Here is a 14,136-nt window from a genome sequence, read left to right as displayed (position 1 = left end):
GTTATCAAGGTAGGGAAAAAGTGCTAATATTTGAGATATTGTTAAAAATGGAAAGTTAAGCTATTGATAAGAACCTGTCAGATTAGGGTGACTCTGTAATTATACCTATGTGTTTTCAGTGACAAGACTCAGGTACAATTAGCATGGGAAGATTCTGAGAGCACAGAATAGAAATGGACTTATTGAAGGAGGAAGACAGTTACAGCCTAGCTCACAATTTGTTATTAGAATGTAGTAGAGTATAAGAGTTGTGCTGGGGAGAAGTGCGGTAAGTGAGGATAGTTTATCAAAGTTTTCAATGGCACATTGAGTAGTGGTAAGACTGTACTGTTTAGTGACTTTGGACACTGTAGTTCAAAGTCTATCTTGCTATAGTTGGAAGAAAGAATTTCTGGTTATCAATGTAAAGTGAATGTACATGGTACTTGATGTTCACTTTGTCCAAACCAGTACCTCTTATCTCGTCTCTAACCCTACCTCTACCTCTCCTAGGCAGAAAACAATGACTGCTAAAGAGTATAAAATGCTCTCCTCCTGTCAGCCGTCATGTCTGGGGTCAACAGCTGCAGTATGATCCCAGGATTCTTTATCTTGAATGGCATTCCTGGGCTGGAAGTCACACACATCTGGATCTCCCTGCCATTCTGCTTTATGCACATCATTGCTGTCGTGGGGAACTGTGGGCTTATCTGCCTCATCAGTCATGAGGAGGCCCTGCACTGGCCCATGTACTACTTCCTGGCCCTGCTCTCCTTCACCGATGTCTCCTGGTGCACCACCATGGTACCTAATATTCTGTGCATATTCTGGTTGAGCCTCAAGGAGATTGACTTTAATGCTTACCTGTCCCAGATGTTTTTTGTCCATATTCTGACAGGGATAGAATCTGGGGTAACCATGCTCATAGACCTGGACCACTATGTGGTCATCTGCTATCCCTTATGCTATGCCACCATCCTTACCAACCCTGTCATCACTAAGGCTGGTCTTGCTACCTTCTTGAGGAGTGTGATGCTCATCATCCCATTCACTTTCCTCACCAAGCGTCTGCCCTATTGCTGGGGGAACTTCATCCCCCACATCTACTGTGACCACATGTCTGTGGCCAAGGTATCCTGCAGCAATTTCAAGGTCAACGCTGTCTATGGCCTTTTTGCAGCCCTTCTGATTGGGGGCTTTGACATGGTTTGCATTGCTGTGTCTTAAACCATGATCTTGCAGGCTGTGATGAGTTTGTCATCAGCAGACGCTCGTCATAAGGCCTTCAGTACCTGTACCTCCCATATATGTGCTATTATTATCACATATGTTCCAGCTTTATTCACCATTTTTACTCACCGTTTTGGGGGAAAAACATTCCCCACCACGTCCACATAATTATTGCCAATCTCTATCTGATGTTTCCAACCATTCTGAATCCTGTTGTTTATGAAGTGAAGACCAAGCAGATCCGGGAAGGGGTTATCAAGGTAATTTTCAGGAGAAAAGTATCCTAGGTATACAATAGATTCATTCATATTCAAAAATAAGGAAAACTAAATAAAATTTTATAAAATAACTTGAATATAAAACTAAAACAAATTGTTTTCATTACAGAAAGCAATATTCATTGACTATCGGCTATAATATCAATGGAGTTCCTTTTTTCTGCAGAAGTCATTAATGATAGAAATTAATGATCTAAATAAACAAGCTTCCTGAATTTGAGTTTTCATTTATAAATATAATTTCTCATCATTATAATTTTGAGGTTGTTTGAAACAATTACGTTACACAGATTTCTAATGTGTCTTCCATGTTGCATAAATCTGAGATTTTTCATGTTGCACAAATCATTTGTGTAACATGAAAAGACAGAAGGCCACCAAAAAATGCCTTAGCATTTATAGAAAAAGGCCTTTGAAATTTGTTTTAGTGGGGCGGAGCAAGGTGGCCGAATAGGAACAGCTCCAGTCTCCAGCTCCCAGTGCGAGCGACACAGAAGACAGGTGATTTCTGCATTTTCAACTGAGGTACTGGGTTCATCTCACTAGGGAGTGCCAGACTATCGGTGCTGGTCAGCTGCTGCAGCCCGACCAGTGAGAGTTGAAGCAAGGTGAGGCATTGCCTCACCTGGGAAGCACAAGGGGGAAGGGAATCTCTTTTCCTAGCCAGGGGAACTGAGACACACAACACCTGGAAAATCGGGTAACTCCCACCCCAATACTGCGCTTTACCAAGGGTCTTAGCAAACGGGAACACAAGGAGATTATATCCCACACCTGGCTGGGAGGATCTCATGCCCATGGAGCCTCCCTCATTGCTAGCACAGCAGTGTGTGATCTAACTGCAAGGCAGCACTGAGGCTGCGGGAGGGGCGCCCGCCATTACTGAGGCTTAAGTAGGTAAACAAAGCCTCTGGGAAGCTCCAACTGGGTGGAGCTCACAGCAGCTCAAGGAGGCCTGCCTGTCTCTGTAGACTCTACCTCTGGGGACAGGGCACAGCTAAACAACAACAACAACAACAACAACAACAACCAAAACAGCAGCAGCAGAAACCTCTGCAGATGCAAACGACTCTGTCTGACAGCTTTGAAGAGAGCAGTGGATCTCCCAACATGGAGGTTGAGATCTGAGAATGGACAGACTGCCTGCTCAAGTGGGTCCCTGACCCCTGAGTAGCCCAACTGGGAGACATCCTCCACTAGGGGCAGACTGACACCCTACACCTCACACAGTGGAGTACACCCCTGAGAGGAAGCTTCCAATGAAAAAATCAGACAGGTACACTCACTGTTCAGCAATATTCTATCTTCTGCAGCCTCTGTTGCTGATACCCAGGCAAACAGGGTCTAGAATGGACCTCAAGCAATCTCCAACAGACCTACAGCTGAGGGTCCTGACTGTTAGAAGAAAAATTAACAAACAAGAAGGACACCCACACCAAAACCCCATCAGTATGTCACCATCATAAAAGACCAGAGGCAGATAAAACCAGAAAGAGGGAAAAAAAGCAGGGCAGAAAAGCTGGAAATTCAAAAAATAAGAGTGCATCTCCCCCTCCAAAGGAACGCAGCTCATCGCCAGCAATGGATCAAGGCTGGACGGACAATGACTTTGACGAGATGAGAGAAGAAGGTTTCAGTCCATCAAACTTCTCAGAGCTAAAGGAGGAATTACATACCCGGTGCAAAGAAACTAAAAATCTTGAAAACAGAGTGGAAGAATTGATAACTAGAATAATTAATGTGGAGAAGGCCATAAATGAACTGACAGAGATGAAAACTATGACACGAGAAATACGTGACAGATGCACAAGCTTCAGTAACCAACTCAATCAACTGGAAGAAAGAGTTTCAGCGATTGAGGATCAAATGAATGAAATGAAGCGAGAAGAGAAATCTAAAGAAAAAAGAAGAAAAAGAAATGAACAAAACCTGCAAGAAGTATGGGATTATGTAAAAAGACCAAATCTACGTCTGATTGGGGTACCTGAAAGTGAGGGGGAAAATGGAACCAAGTTGGAAAACACTCTTCAGGATATCATCCAGGAGAACTTCCCCAACCTAGTAGGGCAGGCCAACATTCAAATTCAGGAAATACAGAGAATGCCACAAAGATACTCCTCGAGAAGAGAAACTCCAAGACATATAATTGTCAGATTCACCAAAGTTGAAATGAAGGAAAAAATCTTAAGGGCAGCCAGAGAGAAAGGTCGGGTTACCCACAAAGGGAAGCCCATCAGACTAACAGCAGATCTCTCGGCAGAAACTCTTCAAGCCAGAAGAGAGTGGGGGCCAATATTCAACATTCTTAAAGAAAAGAATTTTAAACCCAGAATTTTATATCCAGCCAAACTAAGTTTCATAAGTGAAGGAGAAATAAAATCCTTTACAGATAAGCAAATGCTTAGAGATTTTGTCACCACTAGGCCTGCCTTACAAGAGACCCTGAAGGAAGCACTAAACATGGAAAGGAACAACCGGTACCAGCCATTGCAAAAACATGCCAAAATGTAAAGACTATCAAGGCTAGGAAGAAACTGCATCAACTAACGAGCAAAATAACCAGTTAATATCATAATGGCAGGATCAAGTTCACACATAACAATCTTAACCTTAAATGTAAATGGACTAAATGCCCCAATTAAAAGACACAGACTGGCAAGCTGGATAAAGAGTCAAGACCCATCAGTCTGCTGTATTCAGGAGACCCATCTCACACGCAGAGACATACATAGGCTCAAAATAAAGGGATGGAGGAAGATCTACCAAGCAAATGGAGAACACAAAAAAGCGGGGGTTGCAATCCTAGTCTCTGATAAAACAGACTTTAAACCATCCAAGATCAAAAGAGACAAAGAAGGCCATTACATAATGGTAAAGGGATCAATTCAACAGGAAGAGCTAACTATCCTAAATATATATGCACCCAATACAGGAGCACCCAGATTCATAAAGCAAGTCCTTAGAGACTTACAAAGAGACTTAGACTCCCATACAATAATAATGGGAGACTTCAACACTCCACTGTCAACATTAGACAAATCAACGAGACAGAAAGTTAACAAGGATATCCAGGAATTGAACTCATCTCTGCAGCAAGCAGACCTAATAGACATCTATAGAACTCTCCACCCGAAATCAACAGAATATACATTCTTCTCAGCACCACATCGTACTTACTCCAAAATTGACCACGTAATTGGAAGTAAAGCACTCCTCAGCAAATGTACAAGAACAGAAATTATAACAAACTGTGTCTCAGACCACAGTGCAATCAAACTAGAACTCAGGACTAAGAAACTCAATCAAAACCGCTCAACTACATGGAAACTGAACAACCTGCTCCTGAATGACTACTGGGTACATAACGAAATGAAAGCAGAAATAAAGATGTTCTTTGAAACCAAGGAGAACAAAGATACAACATACCAGAATCTCTGGGACACATTTAAAGCGGTGTGTAGAGGGAAATTTATAGCACTAAATGCCCACAAGAGAAAGTAGGAAAGTTCTAAAATTGACACTCTAACATTGCAATTAAAAGAACTAGAGAAGCAAGAGCAAACACATTCGAAAGCTAGCAGAAGGCAAGAAATAACTAAGATCAGAGGAGAACTGAAGGAGATAGAGACACAAAAAACCCTCCAAAAAATCAATGAATCCAGGAGTTGGTTTTTTGAAAAGATCAACAAAATTGACAGACCACTAGCAAGACTAATAAAGAAGAAAAGAGAGAAGAATCAAATCGACGCAATTAAAAATGATAAAGGGGATATCACCACCGACCCCACAGAAATACAAACTACCATCAGAGAATACTATAAACACCTCTACGCAAATAAACTGGAAAATCTAGAAGAAATGGATAATTTCCTGGACACTTACACTCTTCCAAGACTAAACCAGGAAGAAGTGAATCCCTGAATAGACCAATAGCAGGCTCTGAAATTGAGGCAATAATTAATAGCCTACCAACCAAAAAAAGTCCAGGACCAGATGGATTCACAGCTGAATTCTACCAGAGGTACAAGGAGGAGTTGGTACCATTCCTTCTGAAACTATTCCAATCAATAGAAAAAGAGGGAATCCTCCCTAACTCATTTTATGAGGCCAACATCATCCTGATACCAAAGCCTGGCAGAGACACAACAAAAAAAGAGAATTTTAGACCAATATCCCTGATGAACATCGATGCAAAAATCCTCAATAAAATACTGGCAAACCGGATTCAGCAGCACATCAAAAAGCTTATCCACCATGATCAAGTGGGCTTCATCCCTGGGATGCAAGGCTGGCTCAACATTCGCAAATCAATAAACATAATCCAGCATATAAACAGAACCAAAGACAAAAACCACATGATTATCTGAATAGATGCAGAAAAGGCCTTTGACAAAATTCAACAGCCCTTCATGCTAAAAACGCTGAATAAATTCGGTATTGATGGAACGTACCTCAAAATAATAAGAGCTATTTATGACAAACTTACAGCCAATATCATACTAAATGGGCAAAAACTGGAAAAATTCCCTTTGAAAACTGGCACAAAACAGGGATGCCGTCTCTCACCACTCCTGTTCAACATAGTGTTGGAAGTTCTTGCTAGGGTAATCAGGCAAGAGAAAGAAATCAAGGGTATTCAGGTAGGAAAAGAAGTCAAATTGTCCCTGTTTGCAGATGACATGATTGTATATTTAGAAAACCCCATTGTCTCAGCCCAAAATCTCCTTAAGCTGATAAGTAACTTCAGTGAAGTCTCAGGATACAAAATTAATGTGCAAAAATCACAAGCATTCTTATACACCAGTAACAGACAAACAGAGAGCCAAATCATGAATGAACTTCCATTCACAATTGCTTCAAAGGGAATAAAATACCTTGGAATCCAACTTACAAGGGATGTAAAGGACCTCTTCAAGGAGAACTACAAACCACTGCTCAGTGAAATAAAAGAGGACACAAACAATTGGAAGAATATACCATGCTCGTGGATAGGAAGAATCAATATCGTGAAAATGGCCAAACTGCCCAAGGTAATTTATAGATTCAATGCCATCCCCATCAAGCTACCAATGAATTTCTTCACAGAATTGGAAAAAACTTCTTTAAAGTTCATGTGGAACCAAAAAAGAGCCCGCATTGCCAAGAGAATCCTAAGTCAAAAGAACAAAGCTGGGGGCATCATGCTACCTGACTTCAAACTATACTACAAGGCTACAGTAACCAAAACAGCATGGTACTGGTACCAAAACAGAGATATAGACCAACGGAACAGAACAGAGTCCTCAGAAATAATACCACACATCTACAGCCATCTGATCTTTGACAAACTTGACAAAAACAAGAAATAGGTAAAGGATTCTTTATTTAATAAATGGTGCTGGGAAAATTGGCTAGCCATAAGTAGAAAGCTGAAACTGGATCCTTTCCTTACTCCTTATACGAAAATTAATTCAAGACGGATTAGAGACTTAAATGTTAGACCTAATACCATAAAAACCCTAGAGGAAAACCTAGGTAATACCATTCAGAACATAGGCATGGGCAAGGACTTCATGTCTAAAACACCAAAAGCAACGGCAACAAAAGCCAAAATTGACAAATGTGATCTTATTAAACTAAAGAGCTTCTGCACAGCAAAAGAGACTACCATCAGAGTGAACAGGTAACCTACAGAATGGGAGAAAATTTTTGCAATCTACTCATCTGACAAAGGGCTAATATCCACAACCTACAAAGAACTCAAACAAATTTACAAGAAAAAAACAAGCAACCCCATGAAAAAGTGGGCAAAGAATATGAACAGACATTTCTCAAAAGAAGACGTTCATACAGCCAACAGACACATGAAAAAATGCTCATCATCACTGGCCATCAGAGAAATGCAAATCAAAACCACAATGAGGTACCATCTCACACCAGTTAGAATGGCAATCATTAAAAAGTCAGGAAACAACAGGTGCTGGAGAGGATGTGGAGAAATAGGAACACTTTTACACTGTTGGTGGGATTGTAAACTAGTTCAACCATTATGGAAAACAGTATGGTGATTCCTCAAGGATCTAGACCTAGAAGTACCATATGACCCAGCCATTCCATTACTGGGTATGAACCCAAAGGATTATAAATCATGCTGCTATAAAGACACATGCACACGTATGTTTATTGCAGCACTATTCACAATAGCAAAGACTTGGAATCAACCCAAATGTCCATCAGTGACAGACTGGATTAAGAAAATGTGGCACATATACACCATGGAATACTATGCAGCCATAAAAAAGGATGAGTTTGTGTCCTTTGTAGGGACATGGATGCAGCTGGAAACCATCATTCTCAGCAAACTATCGCAAGAAGAGAAAACCAAACCCTGCATGTTCTCACTCATAGGTGGGAACTGAACAATGAGATCATTTGGACCTGGGAAGGGGAGCATCACACACCGGAGCCTATTATGGGGAGGGGGAGGGGGAGGGGGAGGGATTGCATTGGGAGTTATACCTGATGTAAATGATGAGTTGATGGGTGCTGACGAGTTGATAGGTGCAGCACAGCAACATGGCACAGGTATACATATGTAACAAACCTGCACGTTATGCACATGTACCCTAGAACTTAAAATATAATAATAATAATAAAAAATAGAGTAACTCAATCTCCAAAAAAAAAATAGAAATTTGTTTTAGTGATTTTATTTACTATCACTATTCTTTTCACTGTATAATTTTGCACAGCTTTTCTCAGTTAAGAAAATTATCTCATATCTATATAACTTGCATTAACTCTCTATTATGAAGGAGAATAATATTTATATATTTGTTTCAACATGATCAAATCAAAGACAGGGAGATAAGGAAGGAATAGAGCCATGGAAACTCAGAAGAAACAATCCAAGGGTAATTCTGAGACATTTTTGAAGGACACACAGAACGCCTTAGAAGTTATTGCAACGTGATAGTAGAAAATGGAGGAGAGTTGCCAGCAAAACCTGTAAACATTTGGATTTAGCTGACTTTACAGAATATACCAGTTGCTACCCTCCTCTGGGCAGGTACAAGGGAAGTATGTGTTCAGAAAAAGAGAACAAGAAGAATTCAGTGTCATGGACTACTAGAGAAAGAGGAGCAAGATGTGATAGAGATGATGGATGTATACAATAGAGAATAATGTGTAGCAAAAGCGAAATGATGGGAAGAAGGGAGTACAGTTCACCATGTGAAGTTGTCAGCTGTTGCAGTGCTGTTATTAGGAATAAGTTTTCTGTTTCTTGGTTTAGCATCATCAGTGCTATGTGTACTACCATATGCTAAGATTCTAGCCTTCAGCTGAAGTCCTCACATTGCATCTTTCTTACTTTTATGCTCCAGTCAAGCACCAGCTTCATGCTGGAGACCTCAATTATTGTAATTTCCTGAGTTACATTATAGGGATTTGATAGTACTTTGGAGAATAATGTTTTCCCAAATATGTGCTACTCTTTGTCTCTTGAGCGAGAATCAACTCTATTTATACCCAGAATATAATCAAAATCTTATAATATCCCATATGAAAGACACACTCTTCTCCTCTCATCTTAAAAAAGAGATGAAATACTTATCAATTGATTTGAATAGACATATATACTTTTAAAACTGAGTTTATGAAATCTAAGGAAGTCAATGCCAAGGTATTTTTAACAGCAATTTTTTTTCAAGCTTAACCAACACAGCTACAAATCTATAATTTGACTCCAAAGAGATTTTGGTAGCTCAAGCAAAGTTTATATTATGAACAAATCATGCAGAAATGTTGGTCTTGTCTCCTGTAGCCAGTTCATGTCCCATGAAGAAAAATGTGGAGCAGCTGGGAAGCTGTATTTGGGTCACTGTGGAGCCCTGAACAAGCCTGAAGATACTGTGTATGCTGATTCCTATGCCCTGTATTTTTCTTAATACTAAGTTAACCTAGGTGAATTTTTTTTTTTTTTAGTTTTATAAATTTTATTGTCAGTACAAACCTTCGATGGCAACCGGTATTTGTAAAATGCACATTTATATATATTTAAGTACATAATTGCAAGTAACTAGTAGAATGTACTATTCTTCTGCTAGAAATTTTTGACACTGTGAGATATTATATGGAATTTCTTGAAATTATGTCATAATAAAAATGCTAGTATAATTTAGGGGATTATTTGATCATGCTAAGTTTGTATCTGGAGGGTTTTCCAGTTAGGGTAGCAGTTTGAACATGAAAAGTGCACATCCCAACACTCCAAACACATAGAAACACTGGATTAAATACATTTATGAAATTATAGAGAATAAAACTAAAGGCATGAGAAAATTGAGATTCTACAAGTAAGCAAAGTTATAAGGGCAAACAATAGGTGAGGTCTTATAGTCCATACTGATAATCTACTTGATCATACGCCTTCAATGTTGTTTATGTCTACATGTAAAGGTTGAACAGTGCATGAAACCCAAATTCTGGAATCACTGCACAGCCTTTAATGGGAACTAAAACATTTATGCCAACCAGCTCAAGGGCACAGAAAAAAATATCAATATAATAATTTAAGGAACAGTGATGCAACATATATCATGAGAGAAGACTCCATAAAGATGGGAACATATGTAAGAAATATTCTGACACTTGTCTTTCTCTACTTAATTTTCTCTGTGTGTAGTAAAAATACTCAACACACATCCTGATACTTTGTGCATCTCTCTTAAACTCCCACACTCACACAAATATACATGCCCACCTGCAATATACTGAGGAAAATTGCAAATATAATAAACAGTAATGTAGGAAGTAGGAATTGAAAAAGAAGGATGAATAAATACGAGTGTATGATGATAAATTTAGTCCACAAGTCTTCATTAATAATTAACATATTTGGGGTACCAGTAGAATGGACCTTGATTTAAGGAATTTCTGGGAATTGTATACTGTACACTATCTGTGGGTCAGAGAGTAAGCAGCTACAGAATAAAAGAATGTTCCTTCAGGAGAGGAGAAACACCAAACTTTTCTAGAAACTGGCAATTGGTGTAAGAACACATGTATTATTCTGTCCTTCGTGTCTAAGTGTGACAAGATGAGCGAGGTAGAAAACAAAGACGTTTTATTCTCCACGTTTGTTGAAAAACAGCCAGAATAGACAGATCTAGCTCTGGGTAAAGATGAATACAGAAGGAAATCAACAACACGACAAATAATAATTATTATATTGACCTATAAAATGTCCTGGTAAATAAGAAAAGAAATAGCATATAAGAGAACAAAAAGATTACCAAGATGTAGAATATGTTTATTGCAAGATTAGAAAGACTGTTTATAGAATAACTATGAAATGAATATAATTTCATATAATCTATGAAAAAGGAGAAAAAATAATGACAGAAATGCGTGGATGACAAGAATAGAAAATGATAAGATAACACTATGAGATCAAACAATGATAAATTAGCAAAGGAAAGTTTAGGCAAGTAAAATCATAACAAAATTAAAATCTATGGTTAGAAAGTAAATTTTTAAAGTTATGCTTTTAAATTAGTGACATAAAGGTATACATTAAAAATTGTTAGTGCAATGGGTTAAGACATGAGGTAAAATATTTAGAGAAGATAAAAGATAAAGAATAAAGAGAACATAAATATCCTTTGTTTTAATAATGCAGAGCTCAAAGTGACTGAATATTAAATGGTATTAAAGTCAAGAAAATAATAAATCCAAATGTAATAGTGATGCATGTCTAAAGAGTATACCACAAAGAAAAAGCATTTCAAGGGAGTCATTTCCATATATAGTCTAAAAGATTTGAACTACAATTATGACTAAAAGAAAATTCAGTCCACATATGAAAGAAAAATAACAGGTAAAATGTAAGGAAAAGAAAATAAAGAACTGGTAAAGAGAAATAAGATAAAAGGGGAAGAAGAGAAGGGGTAGGGGATGGGAGAGAGGGAGAGAAGAAAAGAGGCAAAGAGAGGAAATGCAGATTCCTATGGTGTCAAATTTCAGAAGAGTGTGAGATAATTTGTTCTGAGCTTTTAAAAAGGCAGTGGTTATACTGCAAATGATCTACGTTGTTGTATGAAACATTATTTTGGTGATTTTTATTGCTTTAAAATATTCCAATTTATGAATATACTATAATTTATTTATTCATTATACTCCTGAGGGACATTTTAGTGGGCTCCTATAAATAATGCTTCTATGAACATTCTCGTATATGTTTTTTGGAGCACACATTTACACATTGGTTTTAAACCCAAGTGGAATGTCTGAATTTTAGAGTGATCACTTTTGGAATAGAGTATGAACTGTATTCCAAGATGGTTTGTGCCAGTTTAAACTCTCACCAAGTGTATAAGAATTCCAGTTACTCCACATCTTCCCTCACACTTGCTATTGTCAGTGTTGTAAAATCCACACTTTTAATTTGAATTTACCTGATGACGAAAGATGGGACACATTTTCATAGATTGTGCGTCATTTGAATTTTTTCTTGACTGGCAGTTTGAGACTTTTGTCCTTTTCTTTAGTTACTTTTCCTTTACTTTTGATGTATAAAATTTCTTTATATATTATGAATAAGTCTCTTTCATCAGTTATATATCTTAGCATACATTTTCTTCCAACCTGTGGCTTCCATTTTTATTATCTATTATATTTTATTTTTATTGTGTTTTATTTTGATAAACAAAATCTGTTAATTTTATTATTGTCTTTATGGTTGCTAATTTTTTGATGTTGCAAGAAAAACTCTGCATTGATGAAAATGTATGTAAATATCAATTGTGAACTTAAACAAGTGTTCCTCTACACTATGGAGCCAGGAGAATTGGAAGGAAAATGGTATGTGTATCTTCAATTTTACAAGATGTTTTGTAAATATTCACAACAAGTTATTGATATAAAAACAAAGGAGAAATAATAAAAATTAGTCATACTTAGGTTCTGTGTTATGTTTATACAAAGCTTATTGTTCAATGGGTACATTTTGTCCCAAGGCTTCCTGTCTTTATTACTGTAATATTACAATATATTTTTATATTCAGTAGATAAAGTAATCAAGTTTCGTTCTTTTCAAAAAACAACACCAATGTTTTGCCCCCCCCAAAACTACGGAAACAGGACACACTGCATGTTTTCTTGAGAAGGAGTCTCACTCTGTCACACAGACTGTAGTGCAATGCCATGATCTCGCCTCACTTCAACCTCTGCCTCCCTGATTCAAGCGATTCTCCCTCCTCAGCCTCTTGAGTAGCTGGGATTACAGGTGCCTGCTACCATGCCTGGCTAATTTTTTGTATCTTTAGTAGAGACATGGTTTCACCATGTTGGCTAGGCTGCTCTCAAATTCCTGACTTTGTGATATGCCCACCTAGGCTCCCAAACTGCTGGGATTACAGGCGTGAGTCACTGCGCCTGGCCTGCATGATTATCAATTTTAAAAATGGCTAAATTGTGCCATTTTCCTACAATTGGGTGTTCTCCAGCCATGATTTTATTTTTGTTGCTCTAAAAGTATTAGGTAAGCTGTTGGTGCTCTGCTGCATTTCAGAATAAATTATAGTATCAGTTTCGTATTTCTGAAAATAAATAAATAAAGCTTTCTAGGATTTGAGATTTTACTAAATTTATAAACTACTTTCAGATGCAATCATCTCTGTACCATATTAGTTTTCCAATCGCTGAACCTAGCTTTGTCATAGTTTTCAGTGGAGTTTTTCAAATTGTTGAAACTATTGGAAAGGATATCAGTTTTTAATTTTTATTTTCTAATGTGATACTAGATTACTAATAAAATTTGGTTTTCTTTACTTACCCTGTTTCCAGTTGCATTTTTTTTTTTTTTTCTTTTTAATGAGACAGAGTCTTACTCTGTCGCCCAGGCTGGAGTGCAGTGGCGCAATCTCGGCTCACTGCAAGCTCCCCCTCCTGGGTTCACGCCATGCTCCTGCTTCAGCCTCCCGAGTAGCTGGGACTACAGGCACCCGCCACCACGCCCAGCTAATTTTTTTTTATTTTTAGTAGAGACGGGGTTTCACCATATTAGCCAGGATGGTCTCGATCTCCTGACCTCATGATCCTTCTGCCTTGGCCTACCAAAGTTCTGGGATTACAGGCGTGAGCCACTGCGCCCAGCCCCAGTGGAATTCTTAAGTTAATAAATTGATACTAATAACTCATTTGTAGATGTACTTAGCGTCTCTGTAATTAATCAATATGTTAAATATTGTTTTCCTTAATTTTAATTTTTTTATTTTTAAAATTTTAACTTTTATTTTAAATTCCAGGGCTACATATGCAAATTTATTACATGGGTATACTGTGTGCTACTGAGGCTTGGGGTATGAATGATCCCATCACCTCCGTGGTAAGTAAAGTACCCAGTAGGCAGTTTTTCAGCTTGGATCCCTCCCTCTCTCTTCCCTATAGTAGTTCCTAGTGTCTGTTGTTCTCATCTTTATGTCTATGTGTACCCAATGTTTAGCTCCCACTTATAAGTGAGACCATGTGGTTGTTTGGTTTTCTGTTCCTGCATTAATTCACTTAGGATAATGTCCTCCAGCTATATCTATGTCGCTGAATAGAACTTGATTTCATTTTTTGGCTGTGTAATATTCCGTGTGTATATGTACCCCATTTTCTCTATCCA

General features: G+C 38.0%; 1 protein-coding gene across 1 annotated transcript; it reads left to right on the top strand.

Moving 5' to 3' along the window:
* The first annotated feature begins 546 nt into the window (after window positions 1-546).
* Window positions 547-1,206, top strand: LOC103247872 (olfactory receptor 52N2-like). The gene has a single exon (XM_073023368.1). It carries the CDS (start codon window positions 547-549, stop codon window positions 1,204-1,206), a length of 660 nt encoding a protein of 219 aa, XP_072879469.1.
* Window positions 1,207-14,136: the final 12,930 nt, after the last annotated feature.

The sequence above is a fragment of the Chlorocebus sabaeus genome, chromosome 1, assembly GCF_047675955.1.
Source record: "Chlorocebus sabaeus isolate Y175 chromosome 1, mChlSab1.0.hap1, whole genome shotgun sequence".
NCBI lineage: Eukaryota > Metazoa > Chordata > Mammalia > Primates > Cercopithecidae > Chlorocebus > Chlorocebus sabaeus.
The sequence above is the reverse complement of the archived record's forward strand: the minus strand, read 5'-3'. Positions and strand labels throughout refer to the sequence as shown.

Excerpts from the sequence above, each read along its gene's own strand:
- LOC103247872 (XM_073023368.1), top strand. The coding sequence starts at position 547 with ATGTCTGGGGTCAACAGCTGCAGTATGATCCCAGGATTCTTTATCTTG.